Below are 16,805 nucleotides of genomic sequence, written 5' to 3'. Positions count from 1 at the left end.
TAAGGAGATAAGGCAATCTTGCTGTTAAAATAATGACACCCTTGTTACATGTCATAAGGAGATCAGTTACTATAAATAAATGTTCCAGAAGATTATTCTGGCTCTTGGATTCCTATTTAAACACTAAAATAACAGTTAAATGCACGCACATTTATGTATAACTATGTAACTAATATGAGTGAAGAGGTGGACTACCGAATACTCCAACTGTACTAAAGGAGATAACTCCGCCCCTCTTTACTTGTACAGTTTACTACATGTATTTACAGCTCGTCTTCGTACTCTCAGAAGATAGCGACGTTCACGATCTGATGAGTTGGATGTAGATTCTGCTGCGATCTCACTGTCTTCGTAGTCACCAACGCACATGCTTTGTTCCAGTCTTGGTCGCTTCTGAAGATGACGTCTATTTAGTCGATAGCAACTCCCTCCTTCACCTTCGATGGTGTATGCGCGAGATGATGAGGCTTTCTCGGTGACGACCACTGGTGTCCACACCTTACCATTTTGGTAGAAGACTCACTCACCAGGTTGCAACGGTGACAGATCTTTTGAATCCCTGTCACAGAACTGCAGGAGCAGGGGGTGTTTCACAAAGATTCCAAGTAGAACTTAACTTTAAGTTGGATTTAAGTATTATGGAGAGCCATTTGTAGCCTTAAAACAAAATATATTCAAAAGCAAAAATTCAAGTATTTTAGACTTTTTATAAATTCCACATCAAGAATATGAAATCTCCTTGATAATAGAAAATATGAATGATTTGAATCAACATTTCATGCCTTTTAAAATATTTTCAATGATGCTAACAGCTTTCTATAATTTTAAGTCCAACTTAAAGATAAGTTCAACTTAGGATCTTTGTGAAACACCCCCTGGAGTTCTTGACGCACAGGTTGTGGCCCAAGTAGCCTGCCCGAAGTGGGTAACGTGTGATTGGTCCTCCTGCCATTCAGCGTCTGTACATGCGATGGTAGCCGTCTCCTTGTGTGTATACAGTGCGTCCCAGAAAAAACGAAACCGAGAATTATCGATGTTTTATCATAACTTAATTACAATTATAATTGATAAATGACACATATTTGGAAAGCTTAGATTCTCCTCATTCATTTGTTGCAACTCATATAGTGCATATTTCAGGCATGAGTGATTAAAATGAATTTGAAGAGAGGAAACTAAAAAGTCATTTGGCGGACGGTATCTGAATTTCAAGGAGAAAATATGTGTCATTTATCAATTATAATTGTGATTAAGTTATGATAAAACATCGATAATTCTCGGTTTTGTTTTTTTCCGGGACGCACTGTATAGGTTTGAAGAGCTAAATGTACATCTTCAACTTCTACTGCCGATTTCTTCAAGAGGTTTTTAGCTAACTGCACAGCTTGTTTCGGCTTTTCCATTTGCCGGTGCGTATCTCAGAGAAGATGTTATGTGCCTCAGTTCATAATTGACTCAGAACTGCTGCTTGTATACTACTATCACAGCTGTACTTGATGTACTTGTCAGCTTGTTGATTTTAAAGTAGCTGGAATAGAAGTCAACCAGGATGAGAATTCTAGACCTGGCAATCCCTTACAGATCAGTTCTGACTATTTGCCACGGTCTCTCAGGTAGTGCATGACCATGCATGTATTCTCTCTGGTTTCTGGCTCTTTATGTGCAGCAAATCTCACATATTTCAACTTTCTCTATTATTTCAGCATTCATCTTTTGCCAGAGATATTGGTCTTTTCTACTCCTTGGTGACTCTCATGGAGTTTTTTTTTTCCTAGCATGAGCTCTCTCACCCTCCTAGTTATGATCACTTTCTGCATTTCGAAGAGTATGTCAAAGCTGGTAGTGATCTCATCCTTGAACTGCCAGCATTGCCGGACATCTGCTTCTATAGCTTGACGTCTGTTTGGCCAGCCTTCTTTGACTCTCTCCATCAGCTTTAAAACACAGCAAATGGTCTGCTAAGGTTGATCTGCAACTCATATAATGTAGCTGAAAACATTGGAAGATAATCTACCATGCATACTGCTATGTCTTGATCCTCCTCATCTTCTTCACTCTCTGGGATGAAGGTTCTGATAAGAGCATCAGCGATCATCTCAGCGCCTTTCCTGTATCCCAAAACACAGTCATGTTTCTGCAGTTTCCGCAGCATTCTGTGTAGACGTGGTGGAGTATCTGCAAGAGGCCTTTTCATGATCCACTCCAGTGGTTTGTGATCTGACTCTAATACAAATATTTCCATGAACACGTACTGGTGAAATTTCTCTACTCTATACACCACCGCTGACAGTTCTTTTGCTATTTGTTCATAGCGTTTCTCACATTCAGTGAAGGCCTTGGATGCACATGCCACCGGCTTCTCATTCTAATGGAGATCTGCCCCTACGCCGTTCTGCGATGCATCTGCACACCTACTACGACAGACACAAGCAGGTCATAGTATTGCAGTATGAGAGCTTTTGTCAACGGTTTTTGCAATTTCTCGAAAGCTCCAGTCTGTTCAAAGGTGCATTCCCCTCGGACAAGTTAGAAATAACTTGCCCGGATAGTTAATCATTCCTAGAAACCTTAGTAGTTCTTTCTTGTTTGTCGGCTGCTGCATGTTTTGACTGCTTCTACTTTCATGCTCTGGGTACACCACCAGCCTTGAACTTGACTTCCGCAAAAGCGATCTCAACTTTTGGTGTACCACAGTGGTGCACTGCTGGTTTGATATTACACTGGGCACCATTGTCCAGTTTAAATTCCTTTCTTGGAGCCAAACTTTAGATCAACAAACCAGTATTCTGAGCTCTCTGATGACTTGATGACATCCACAAAGAAATCCTGCATTTCATCTTCAGCATCGATAGCATGCACTCACTTCTTACAAATAGCTTCTGCCCTTCTTTGCTGGTTTAGATAGTGATGTCTTGCAAAGAATGGCAAAGTAAATCGCCTTCTGGTCTCTGTTGCATTTCTTGCCATACGTTGGACACTTATTCTCGTTAGCCGCATGAGATTTCACACGGTACTTGCAATGAAGGGTAGTCTTAACACTCATTTTGGGATTCAATTTCCGAACTCTGTGTAGATCTTGGGACTGAGCTCTGTTGAACATTGCTGTTTCTCCTTCGAAAATGCCGCTGCTCTACGAAACTAAAGATATTTGTCCAGCGTCACATCACACAGTGATCTCGCTCTTAACCCGTTGACTACTGAATGTATTCATTGCCGTAGGTTTAATACAGGGGCCACCCGTTTCCAGTAGGCAAAGGGTTAACTCATCATCCCGGATGCCACAAATGATTCTCTCAAGAATCAGCATAGAATCGTGGAGATCACTGGAATTACAATTGGCTCCAAGCAACTTCAAATCTCTCACGTAATGCTTCAAGTGTTTCAGCACAAACTTGCTCGCACGTGAAAACAAAATTATCAACAGTTTCTTCCTAGAATGGATCACAGTGTTTCTCAGAAGCTTCACACACTGCCTTTAACAATAATAATAATAATAATTAATTTTTATTTAGCGCTTAATACAAATGTCTCTTATCGCTTTACAGATATACTATAGATAATTTCATGTACTTCTGGAGACTCTTCAGTAATAGGGGTTGACTCTATCGTTAGTGTCTTCAACAACTCTCTACCCTTTGCTCCTACCAGGTATAGGGTTTTTACCCTATTCGTTTCATCTGCTGTGACAGACAGGTCACTGTAAAGCTCAAACTCTTCCCTCTATAATTTTCAGAAGTGAGAAAAATTCCTGGCTTCCAAATCCAAGGGTAATGGCGGCTTTAACTGTTCCATACCACGTGTTATTTAAACCTCCTGAGGAAACACAATAGCTGTAGTATTTTCCAGCAGAACGATGTTGTGGTTTATTTGGTTGTTATTAAATTGGAACATGAAATTTCATCTGTATGATTAACATAAAGTTATTATAATCAAATGGTACATGTATAATGTAGTTCTTGTACAAAATCCGATATTTTTAGTTGGTTTGGTTTTATTTTCCGAAAAAAGTCAAATACATACAAGAATACATTTTACAAATATAATACAAATCAAGAATTAAAAACGGCTGAAATGCTCTAAACAGAGTCATTATTAAAATGGCTCTGTTCTTCTTTGAGGTCCAGAATTGTCACTTTTAAGAATCAAATACTTTGACTGCATGGTTTGATTTTAATACAACGTAACTTTACACAACTTGAAATTCAGGTTAATCATGTACATCTAAAGACAATGAATGCAAAACTCGAATTTTTATTTTCATTTCATTTTTTATTCGTTGACCTTTAAAAAAAAAACCTCTTATAACATTCGAGGAATCTTCCACAAGCTTCAGGATGCATGTACAACCATACACACAAATACACATACAATTGCAACCGCCCACATAAGCACATACACGCCCACACGCATGCGCGCACTCACACACCCACGCACACAGGAAGAGAATGATACAGACAGAGATACAGAGAGAGAGAGAAAGAAAGAGAGAGACACACACACAAACACACACACCCACGCACACAGGAAGAGAATGATACAGACAGAGATAAAGAGAGAGAGAGAGAGAAAGAGAGAGACACACACACCCTCACGCACAAACCGTATACCAAGATCCAATTACCTAGTTATATTCATTTGACCTTGTCCTATAAGAAAACCGTCAATGAGACCCGATAAAGTCACGAGCCACCAACAGGCGTTCAATATTGATATTGACCAATCACAGTGTAGCAAAGCACTCAGCCTAAGCGGCAATCTGACCAATTACAGAGCACCACACGCGTTAACGTTAACATACAATGGACCAATGAACCCTTTCGAAAGAAACACGAATATCCCAAACTTTGTTTAGTGAGGACGTTCTGAATAACTGTCTTCATTCTTGAGGAAGTTCACAAAGGCAACAGTTCTAGGATTCACCTTGATAGCTTTAGACGTCTATTTCCAAACCTCCAGGCTACCAGAGAGTAAAGCATTTCGTGACAGGTAAGAGTAATAGACTAGTTAACTAACATATTCATATTTATTGGTGTTTCTTTTCTAGGGACCTAGTTACGGGGTATTCCATTAACCTGTAATTAGTGAATGGACTACAATACTATAAAGGATGCAGTCTGCATACTTTATTTGGTGTTATGTCGAGCAAGACTTGGGTAAGCCTTCGGGTTGTCAAAAGCAACATTGGTTAACAAAAGTCTACATAAGCTTTGAATATATATGGTAGTAAACCAGTCTATTGTCTTTTCCCCTTATTCGCTAACCTTGTGATCCTTCTCCCGAAAGCAATAGACCATCCGTCATTCATTTTTTGCTTTCTTATCGTAGCTTGATTCTGATCCGATGTTCATTAAATAATTTATCTACATGTATTTCTACTTCAATATTTTTGTTGACGATTAAGGTGATCGCATTATTTTTTCCCTCTGTTATATACCTCATCGAACATTTTCATTTCATATCGCATTTGAAGAATAATTTGTTAATCCTTATGGTAGTATGATATAAATTTCTTTTCGTTGAACCCTCTGTGTTTTTTTATTACTAAGTAAACAAACGTTCTGAATAGTACAATCATTAAAGGCAGGCCATTCTACCGACACTACTTCAGATTAATGTATATTGTCACTTGCTCACAAGATGAATAGGTTATTAAGAGAGACAGAGACAGAGAATGTCGATTCATGTTTACTTATATATCTGATTATCGCATGACATCAATGTTATGATTATGTTAACATTAAAAAAAAGGTTATGTTTTTCATAATTTGAAAAGCTGATTTTAGTTAGCAGTGAATAGTTTGTATTTGTTTCAAAGGCTCGTAAAGCATTCTGATGTATTATACAGGTACATTCGTATCATGAGTAAAGCGATATTTCTAACAAAATTAGAATCCAATCACTTATCCGTTTTGTTTTTTAATTTTTCATACAGAATCCAGAAGCATAAAAACTTATCAAAATGGCACAGAAAGTTACACTGATTACAGGCTGCTCCTCAGGCATCGGACTCAACATTGCAGTCAAACTTGGGAAGGACGCAGCGAAAAAGTATATGGTTTACTCGACCATGAGGAACCTTGGGAAGCAAGAGCCACTCCAGGTTGCCGCAGGTGATGCCCTCGACGACACGCTTTTTATTCGTCCTCTCGACGTCGTCAAAGAGGACTCGGTGACAAATGCCGTCAACGAAATTGTCGACAAACATGGTCGAATCGACCTAGTCAGTAAGTCAGGAAAGTTTACTACTACTAAGTCTACTAGTGCTACTACTTATACTACTCGTACTAATAATAATATCAATAACGATAGTAATAATGATGATAGTAATGATATCATTATTTGAGCTTCGCAATACCTTCAGCTCCATTATCAGTACCCCATCTTTGCTCGGCAGCCATAACAACGCTCAACCATTTTAAGAATTCTTTCCAGGCTCTCATTAACCTCACGTAGGCGGAGTGTGATCAATGAAGATTAGTGTCTTGCCAACGGACGTTAGTGCTGCGACAGGCATTCGTACCTTGTACCTTGTGGTACACAGTAGAGTTGAGTTGAGTTAAGGTTTTATTATCCAAAAGTTAAAATACAGTAATATACCAATAATAACAATAATAAATGTATGTTTAACAAATATCTCGAATGAATATTAGGGACCTGAAAATAGCATAAAATGCTAATCATGTCTGGTACCCTTAAAGTACAGTATCTTAACATTTAACAATGTGTATACATATGAATTCTTGAATACAGGTACAACTTAAGCTACACACTATCCTTTGTATCTTACATAATACAAGTTTGTGTGTTTAGTACAAAGCCTCAACTTGTATAAATAGACGTTCCGTATAAGATAATACAGTAAAGTATCAGTCCGAAGACCATACCACCTTAACACCGAAAAACAAAAAAGTTGAACTTGTAGCACAGTCATATAGATAACACGAATAATCCAGCCTTCTCAATCAGTTTGCATATAATTATAAAGGGTTACCTTGTATAGTTGTTAAGACATTGGTCTGTAAAATCACAAGGCACGGGCTTTGAATTCAGCACGGCTTTTCAGTCTGGCAACGGAGAGTGTACTCTCCTCTGGTCTGGCAATACATTGATTTTGATTTGCCTCTCCCCACCCAGGTGAAAGTGGATAACTGATAGGCTTGAGCCCTAGCTGCTTCGGCAAAATGAGTAAAATATCAACATACTTACGATGGCTGCTCCTAAAACATGGAACAATATTCTTCTTTCCATCAGAGAATTAACATGTCATTTTCAAACGATCCATTAAAACATTCTTCTTCCTTCAGCGATATGATTCGATTTACATATTTTATAACTCTATGTATTTTATATTTCTCTTCACATTCTGTAAGTTTCTAAGCGCTGTGGTACGTTTTGTTTTTAGCACCCCTTAGCAATCGATGGTATATATCATTAAACCCATTGAACCCTGGAACCTGGTGGTTTATGTATTAAGTCTATGGGAATGAGAGAAATTCAGGAGTCTGTGGGTTAAGAATGGTCAGGCGCGGATCTACGGGGGGGTTTAGGGGGTTCAAACCCCCCCCCCCTTGGGCGGCCAAAAAAAAAAAAAAAAAAAAAAAAAGAAAGAAAGAAAAAAAGAAAGAAAAAAGAACGCACGCTGGAGAGAAACCCTTTCAAGTGCAAATATTGTGAGAAGATATTCAACTCATCTGGTAACTTAACCAAACACATGATAAAAAGGCTGGATATAACTGTGTATTAAGCTGTTACTTGATTTAAAAAGACGTTATCATGCACTGCTTTTTATGGTCTCCATTGTGTTAATAGATGCCAGGAAAACATCACTTACGGGGTTCAAATAAACACCCCAAAAAAAATCGGCTCGCCGCTACGCGGCTCGTGGACGATGCTCTGCATCGTCATTATTTTGGTCAAATCCCCCCCCCCCCCTTAGCAAAAAGCTAGATCCGCCCCTGATGGTAAACGTCGTGCCCAGATGTTCACTGTAGGAAGCAGTTTTAGATGCTAGCGAAGTACCGAACCTAAACACACTTCTTCATTAAAGACACTATGTCTCTTTTGCAGCCAACATCATATTTTGTAGAACTTTGCAGGAATTATGAATATGTCGTGTGTGTCCTATCTGTGAAATTTAAATGTTAGCAGTGTCCTAATATTCAGATTATGCAAGGAAACCCGTTTACTTGCTAGACTTCACTGGCAGACACTATTGAGTGACTGACTGGCTTTCTTGCTTCTTTGGTAATAGCATACATACAATGAGCTGAAAATCAGACTATTACTTACTTGCTCTAAAGCTCTTAAGTCGATTCAACAACTAATACTAATAGTCGTTATTTTCCCACTTAAAGACATTTTTAAGCCCCCTTTTTGAGGGAAGTTCTAAATTAGTATTATCTTTCAAAAGGAGTTGGAATTTAACCTTTTCATTTGTTGGCCTGCAAATGGGACATAGTACCTTTAACTTATCTCACACCCTGTGAGCGATTCTTCTGATAAGGATGTATGCAATATGATCTATTTTTAACAAAATGCAACTAAAAATAGAACCGATAAGATGTTTAAAGAGGTACTTGAAGATAGTTAGATAATAAGATAATACAAGTACTTTGTTAGTATTTAGCATCTTTATCAGTGCATCGAGAAGGCCAATGCAAGAACGATGACTTTGGTCACGAATTATTGAGATAAAAATAGAGCGAGAGAGAAAAAGATTACTAGAGATGGAGAGGGAGAAAGAGGAGGGGAGAAAGAGTACTAGAGAGAGAGAGAGAGAGAGAGAGATAGACAGAGAGAGAGAGAGAGATAGATGAATATAGAGAAAGAAAATAGCTGCACAACACACCAAAAATATCAAAGTGAGGAAACTCCAACGTTTGTTTTTCTTCATAGTGTTTCAGGTAGATTTTTTAAAACGGTGTTCGGGCTGTGTAAACGAACGTTATGTCACTGTGCAGAATGTACTGATAACAGCATCCTATTACGTGTTTATCAGGTGCGAAGGTCAATCTCAAAACAAAATAAATGACGTCACGTTTCAGTTAATGCACCTTGTAATGTATTCCCCCTCCACTTCCCTTCTCCTATTTTCCCCCGTTTGTATTGGTTTTTACAGCTTTTCTCTGCTTTTTTTTCCTCAACAATACAGTGTATACTTTTTAAAGGGATCCGATAACTTTGTCTTAGATCCTTTAGAAAAAATCCTTGATTAAGTTCATGCTGCAATGATAATTATAAACCTTTTGGTCAGTCAGAAGCTCCATAAACTTGTACAAGCCGATCGCCTGTCTGATTATCAAGATATTAATGATTGGAACTACAAATTTTGAAATCCGTTCGCCGAACGGTTTTCATAACACTACAGTCTATTGGGGAAAACGAGTATGGTAAAACCGGTCACTTAAAGATTTTTACTTTTTTGAGGCATTTCTTGATCATTTTGAAGCGCGATTTTTTTAGGGCTTCAATATTATACCATATCAAAGACACTGGTAACATGTAGGACCGTGTATCTCAGATTTAACATTGTTAAACGATGCCTTTAAAGCTTATCTGTACCGTTTACAGGAGGGATTATACTGCCCTGCAAGGTCACTGGACAGGTGGTTATCTCATCAACTCAGCTCTCAGTTAACATAAGAAAAAGAGGATCATGGGGGACCAATGGTCACCGATTAGGCATTGTTTATTATAGAGAGGGCGCAAGTAGCTTCAAGTAGTGCAGCGGGTCTTTAAGGGGTTGACGTTCATAAGGCAAATTGCCCTTTTTGTTAACCCAACATTCCCATAATTTTTGTTTTGCTCCTTTCCTTTGTATTTTTCTTTTTATCGATCTTTATCTATATATCATGTTTGTATGTTTTAATGTTTTTTATGGAGAATGAAATAAATGAAATGAAATGAAATGAAATGAATCAAGAACATTTGATAAAAGTAATCTCCGATTATTATTTTTGAAGCTTGTAATTGTATGGTATCGTTATGTGACGCCTGCTCCCCTTCCAATGCCTCCCCCCCCCCCCCCCCCTCTCTCTCTCTCTCTCTGTGTCTTAATAATAATAATAATAATTACATCTATAGAGCGATTGCTACGGGCGTTTCTAAGCGCACATTTGGTATTTTCTAACTTAGTATAATTATTCAACTTTCTCTTTCCCCCTCTCTTTCTCTTTCTCTTTTCTCCTTCTTTCTTCCTTAATCTATGTAGTTAACAACGCCGGTATCGCCACCTTCAGCCCTCTTGAGTACACACCACTGTCTGACGTTCGGGACGTGTTCGAGACAAACTTCTTCGGAGTTGTTCGGATGATGCAAGCAGTCTTGCCTCACATGAAGGAACAGCGATCAGGACATATCATCAACGTCAGCTCCATTGGAGGAGTCTTAGGTACACGATCTTAACTACTTTGGTTTGGTTGGTTGGGATTCTTGGTTGATAAGATGTGTGACCTTGGGTGACCTTGGGACCGACGCAGTTTCGAATCCGGGACCTCCCGGTTAGGAGACCACAGCTCTACCACTGAGCCATCGCGCTCCTTTAAACAAAAATCCCCAATACAAAAATTGAAGTACAATTAAATAGAATGAAATGGAACTGTATTAAATTAAATTAAATTAAATTAAATGAAACGAACTAAAATTAAATGAAATTTAATATGCTGGAAATAGAAGAAAAAAATGGAATGAAAATGAAATGAGATAAAATTAAAAGATATAAAACAGAATGAAGTGAAATGAAATTTAATTTAATTAAATGAAGGTGAATGGAATGAATTGAAACTAGATGAAGTTAAACTGAATTAAACGAAAAGAAAATGAAACAAGATGAAAAAAAAAATGAATAGAATGAGATAAAATAACATGAAATATTTTATTTTCTGTCTGTAGGTCATCCATTCTATGAAACGTACAGTGCCTCAAAGCACGCCATGGAAGGACTCACTGAATCATTAGCAATCAGAATGAAAGCATTCAATGTCAAGTAAGTCTTCAGTTTATATTCCATTCCCCTTCTACCCCCCCCCCCCCTCTCTCTCTCCCTCTCTCTCCCTCTCTCTCTCTCTCCCTCTCTTTTTCTCTCTCTCTCCCTCTTTCTCCCCCTCTCTCTCTCTCCTCCTCTCTTTCTCTCTCTCCACCTCTCTCTTTGAACGTGTCTAACTCTGTCTCTCTCTCTCTCTCTCTGTCTCTGTCTCTCTGATCTGCCTCTGTCTCTCTTTTTATTATAACAATACAAAAACAAACAAAATATATTTTAATTCCTGCGGCGGTTGAGGAGAATACACAAGTAAAACAGAAATAATGAAACAACCGTAGGAAATATAAAATAAACGAACTTTTTACTTTAAAGCGCCACTGCACTAGTTTGGCCAGGAGGGACTACACCTCCCTGCATGGTCACTGACATGTGGTTATCTCATCAAATCAGCTCTCAATTATTATAACATAAGAATTGCATATCCATAAACGAATTCGTTTTCACTGGCTGCCTGCCGTAGCAACACACAGATTTGACAAAAGACTTAACTCCATTTCGTTGACGATCAGCCATGGGTCAAGTCTCCGTCTTTTTTTGTGCATGGCTGATCGTCTGAACGAAACGGAGTTATAAGTCTTTTGTCAACTCTGTTTGTAAAAAGGAGATAGTTTTGAACCTCTCTAGTGTCGTCATTTTAAGCATTTTGAACCATCCATACTCGTTTGAAATTTAGTTATTTCTGACTCCATGGTCAAGCGAATAAACACAGTGTGTGCATAAGCTATTATTCTTTCTTCTCACACATTTGGGGGTATTTTTAGGGTTCTCAACCAATGCTATCATACTAAACCAAACAAACCAAACGAGAACAAACACAGCGTGTGCATAACCTCTTATTCTTCCTTCTCACATTTTGGGATATTTTTAGAGCACTCAACCATGTTATTTGATGATGATGATGATGATGAACAGCATTTGTATGGCGCCATATATCTGTTTCAAAAAAACATTCGTAGGCGCGAGCTCCTCCAATAAAATTAGCATTTAAATGTCTGAAGGAAGATGTGAGTTTTGAGTGAAGCTTGGAAGTGGTCCAGGTTGTCAATTTCGCGAATAGATGATGGGGGGGGGGGGGGGATTCCACAGGCGAGGAGCAATAGAGGAAAATGCCCGGTCTCCATATCACTTGAGATGAGTAATGGGCATCTTATTTAACTTAATAAAAACAAATGTCGAATGGCTGTCTCGAAAGGGTTAAACTGATACTGAATTGATTTTCCTTTTATAACTTAGATTAACTAGCGTGATACCAGGGCCGGTGGCTACAAGCATGAATGAAAATATCGTTGAGGGAAACCGACTGCCTCCAAGACAGAAGATAGATCCAATCACAAGAGAACAACTCAAGATACTGAGCACACATCAGAAGTAAGAAGCTTTTGTTTTATCTTCATGAACTTTCAAGGTATAGACCAATTTTGGAAACGCCCACCCCCCTCAAAAAATGAAATGGAAGTTTTTACTACCAATCATGTGAAGAAATATGTTTTGACTAATACGTGATGATACAAATTTTGCCGGAAAACCCCTACTAATTGATATATTTGATAAATTATTATATCTATCCGGACTGGATAGATATCGCGTAGTCCCATATACATCTTTTTGTGTACAGTGCTTGTAACTTCACCAAGACTGGGCCAAATTTCTTATCATTTTGATGATTCCTGAACCTTGCAGTACACATATACTTATATGCTAGATGATTAACCTTTTCCAATCGATCCCACAACGTTTCTTTCACAATGCAATCGCATGACCAGAACTGGTCTATACCTTTAAAATACAAACAGCATTGAAAGAAACTTTGACTTGAGCGTGGCTCCCCCGCCCCTACACACATCATTAAATATTGTTTAATTCTATGCCCATAACCTATCCCCTCTCCTACCATGCCTTTAAGTCCTGTAATCATGTTCCCAGACGTTTAAAGTCCAAGCAATTACATAAAAAAATCGGTACTATAAAGACACATGTATTTGCAAAACACACTCTGATTTTTATTTAAAGGAAATCATAAGAAAAAAACTGTCCTTATTTGAATGATCGAAATGCTGAATTGGTTAGTCCCGAATGTACGAACGGTAGTATTACGTGATCATGCTCAACGAAAAGCGAAAAACATGAATTTGAATGTGGAACATGTTAATTAAACAGAGTATTAGCGGATTTATATGCCCAGATGATGAATTTGAAGTATCAAACAGCAGGACTGGGCTAAATTAGTCTAAATTGAATGCACGAAAGCATCAATTGGATTGGCAAAGTTGCGAAATTGGCAGGGAAAACCTATATTTGGGACATAATCGACAGACCATCCTACACCCCTCACCCGTTCCTTTAGTAGTCGTTCAAACTACATGTACGTACATGTACTGTTGTCTAACCTGCTTAAGTAAACAACTGTATAGAAAGACCACCTGACTATTAATACCACGTTGCTTGTCTCCCATGAGTGCTCTTTATAGTACTTCAGAAACCTGTATATAAAGACCACCTGACTATGAAGACAGTTTTTCTTGTATCTCTTGATCGGTCTTTATACGTAGGTTTCACTGTACTACAGGAACCTGTACATAAAGACCACCTGACTATGAAGACAATTTTTCTTGTCTCTCTTGATCGGTCTTTATACGTAGGTTTCACTGTACTACAGGAACCTGTACATAAAGACCACCTGACTATGAAGACAATTTTTCTTGTCTCTCTTGATCGGTCTTTATACGTAGGTTTCACTGTACTACAGGAACCTGTACACAAAGACCACCTGACTATGAAGACAGTTTTTCTTGTCTCTCTTGATCGGTCTTTATACGTAGGTTTCACTGTACTACATGAACCTGTACATAAAGACCACCTGACTATGAAGACAGTTTTTCTTGTCTCTCTTGAGTGGTCGTTATTTACAGGTTCCCTGACTATCACGGACCACAAAGAGCAAGTTTGTGGACTTATACTCACCTTTTCGATATTCCCTAGGCCTTTACTATATCAATATTTGAGATGTCGAGATAACCGAATATCTGTAGTTCATGGTTCTATTTCCAGACATAGCGCTGACTCACCTTACAGTTTGAGATAACTATCTATCGATTGTTTCTATTTTTGGTTAGATATAATCGCTGTTATGTTTTTGACCCCTCATTAACCCGTCTCGTTATCAACATTAATATTTGCCAGATAGCATTTTAAACTAGGTCGTTGATTAGCTCTGTTTACCAATCCTTTACTGTCAGCCTGTACGTAAGCTGAAATGACATTGAAGACTACAATTAAGGTCATTGCTGACAAAACAGTTAAATGTTCTAAATGTTTACCTAATATCTCACTAATTATGCTCCCACACTGCATCATTTGTTCCAGGCTTATACAGACAAACCTGCTTAAAGAGAAGGTTGAGTTCTAGGAAGAGGTGAAAAATAATTTGTGAGCGTTATCATTGTTATTATGCAAGTGTGGAAGAAAATCAGATAACAAAATGTTCCCTGAAAAGAATGGCTCTTCAAAATGCCTTAATATTCTAAATAAGACATGTACCAGCATAAAAATCGGGACGGATTTTTATGCCACATGTTCGTGTAGTCCCATATACATATTTTGTGTGTAGAGTGCATGTAACTTTACCAAGACAAGGCAAAATTTCTTATCATTTTGATGATTCTAGAACCTTGCAGTACACACCAATACTTATATGATAGATGATTTACCTTTTCTGATCGATTCCACACCGTATCTTTCACAATGTCATCGCATGACCAGAACTCAACTTCATCTTTAAGTGATCACCTGTATACAAAGACCATATTTTCGTTTTCTTAAAAATCGTTACTACAGGTCTCACTATATTCGCTAGATGGACATGCATTTTTCATCAAAGATTTTTGACAAATATATAGGGAAAGACTTTACCATGGGCTAATGTTGCAATTGAGGTTAGGATTAGGGTAAGGATCTTAGGCAGAAGAAAGATAATCACAGATAAATGCACAGCCTTCATTATTATTATTATTTGTATCATCATTTATTACAGAGACCAGTTTGAGAGCAAGGTACAAACAGCGGAGGACATTGCCGAAATCGTCCAAAATATCATCGAAATGGATCTCTCTAACAGACCGGTTCGGTTTCAAACTAGCGAGTATGTACGAGAGAGGACCGCCATGAAATTTGCCGACTTCGGGTCAGTCACGTGGATGGACTTCATTCGGAAAATCATCGAGGAGCCGGTCGTTGCCGATTCCAAACCGAAACATGACGAGTCGCAGATCTAAGAACCTTCTTTTTAATTATAAAATCAGACGGTCTATAGTGATGCACGTTGCATACGAGTCGCCACGCCGGCGGGCGAAATGATTGATATGCATGAATCATCACTCTTTTTCTCGACCCAGGTTGGGAAAGAGAATGAGGTTTTTGATGGAACCCATTGTATATTGAAAACGCTTGACGAAGGAAGGACCTGAAATCTGGGGAGATAATTCACCAACTCCTTAGGAAGCGATTAGCTACAACGATTATGGACTTTACCTGTGAAAGCCACATCGGGTTTCCGGCTTGTTAACAGTAGCAGTTCCACGGGCGCTTTACAGTGCACAAGTCTCCCGCCCCCTCCCTAACAACAATAATTTTTAGTAGAAAACTTAGACGTAGAAATTGGATGCAACAAGTTTCAAGTCTGTTATGGGTTATATAGAATATTAATGCAGACTGAGAAGATAAAATCCAATGTAAGGATACGAAATATCACAATGTCGTTCAGAAATATGTGGTATGTCATATCAGACTGTATTGCACTTGAAGAAATGACACAATATAACTTGGTCGTAGCTTGTACTGTCACCCTTTATTTGCCGAGCTTCTGATCTACATGATCTTCGTGACGACTATAATGTTAAAATCAAGGAAACACAATATAATGGCTTAAATTTCCATACGTTTGCAAAGGTGCACGAATATATTATTATATATTTACATCAATATTTATCTACATTAGATACACATGTCCTGATATATTGAGGGGTCATTGGAGAGACGTATTATGTACCGGTGACAAGTAAAGGTTATACAGTCAAACCTGTCTATAGCGACCGCCTAAGGGAAACACAAAAAGTGGTCAGTGTAGACAGGTGGTCCCTTTAGTACATGTTTCAATGAGAAACCATTTTAAAGGGAAACAACAAATGTGGTCTTTGTATACAGGTGTTCACTTAAGCAGGTTTGACTGTAGCACTGTTGTCATCAGAGTGAATTTATAAATAAGGTGCTAGGATTTTAAAACAAAATACTTTCAAATATGTTGAACATTAATATATATATATATATATATGTTTATGATTCTTGACTATGATTGAGTGATATTAAGTTTGTATGCCGTGTATATTTGTTTATACAATGTATTTGTTTTTGTATGTGTTTGTACTTCAGAACCGGAAGAAGGCCTCACAAGCCGAAAGCTCGTAATAAACTTGTAAAGTACAGCTACGTCTCACGTTCCTAGACCATTTTCTTCACGCCTATATATATATATATATATATATATATAGGCATTTTTAAAGTGAATAGTGGTTGTGAACAATTTCCATTTACCGAACTTCTGATCTGCATGGCTTGAAGTTACGAACGTTTGCAAGGTGTTATATATTAACATCTATATTGATCTATATTATACACACATATCATCATATATTTTGGTGTGTTAAAGATACATATGATGTACCGGTAACAAATAAAGATCATACATGTAGCGTTATTGTCTTCAGAGTAAATT

At 38.0% G+C, this 16,805-nt stretch overlaps 1 protein-coding gene across 2 annotated transcripts; it reads left to right on the top strand.

Moving 5' to 3' along the window:
* The first annotated feature begins 4,867 nt into the window (after positions 1–4,867).
* On the top strand, positions 4,868–15,656 carry LOC765012 (retinol dehydrogenase 8). Of its 2 annotated transcripts, XM_001201811.4 has the most exons (6): positions 4,869–4,986; positions 5,933–6,224; positions 10,211–10,390; positions 10,891–10,984; positions 12,272–12,406; positions 15,069–15,656. In XM_001201811.4, exons 2-6 carry the CDS (start codon positions 5,960–5,962, stop codon positions 15,307–15,309), a joined length of 915 nt encoding a protein of 304 aa, XP_001201811.2. In that variant the 5' UTR covers positions 4,869–4,986; positions 5,933–5,959; the 3' UTR covers positions 15,310–15,656. The 2 variants fall into 2 exon arrangements, with proteins under 2 accessions (XP_030844950.1, XP_001201811.2); XM_030989090.1 differs by lacking the exon at positions 12,272–12,406 and having other exon boundaries at positions 4,868–4,986.
* Positions 15,657–16,805: the final 1,149 nt, after the last annotated feature.

This window comes from Strongylocentrotus purpuratus, unplaced genomic scaffold (assembly GCF_000002235.5).
Source record: "Strongylocentrotus purpuratus isolate Spur 01 unplaced genomic scaffold, Spur_5.0 spur5_scaffold_18, whole genome shotgun sequence".
Classification (NCBI taxonomy): domain Eukaryota; kingdom Metazoa; phylum Echinodermata; class Echinoidea; order Camarodonta; family Strongylocentrotidae; genus Strongylocentrotus; species Strongylocentrotus purpuratus.
Note: the sequence above shows the minus strand (reverse complement) of the source record. Positions and strands in the feature narration are given on the sequence as shown.

Excerpts from the sequence above, each read along its gene's own strand:
- LOC765012 (XM_001201811.4), top strand. The coding sequence starts at position 5,960 with ATGGCACAGAAAGTTACACTGATTACAGGCTGCTCCTCAGGCATCGGA. Across the intron at positions 10,391-10,890 it reads CTCCATTGGAGGAGTCTTAG|GTCATCCATTCTATGAAACG; the intron begins GTACACGATCTT and ends TTCTGTCTGTAG. Across the intron at positions 12,407-15,068 it reads ATACTGAGCACACATCAGAA|AGACCAGTTTGAGAGCAAGG; the intron begins GTAAGAAGCTTT and ends CATTTATTACAG.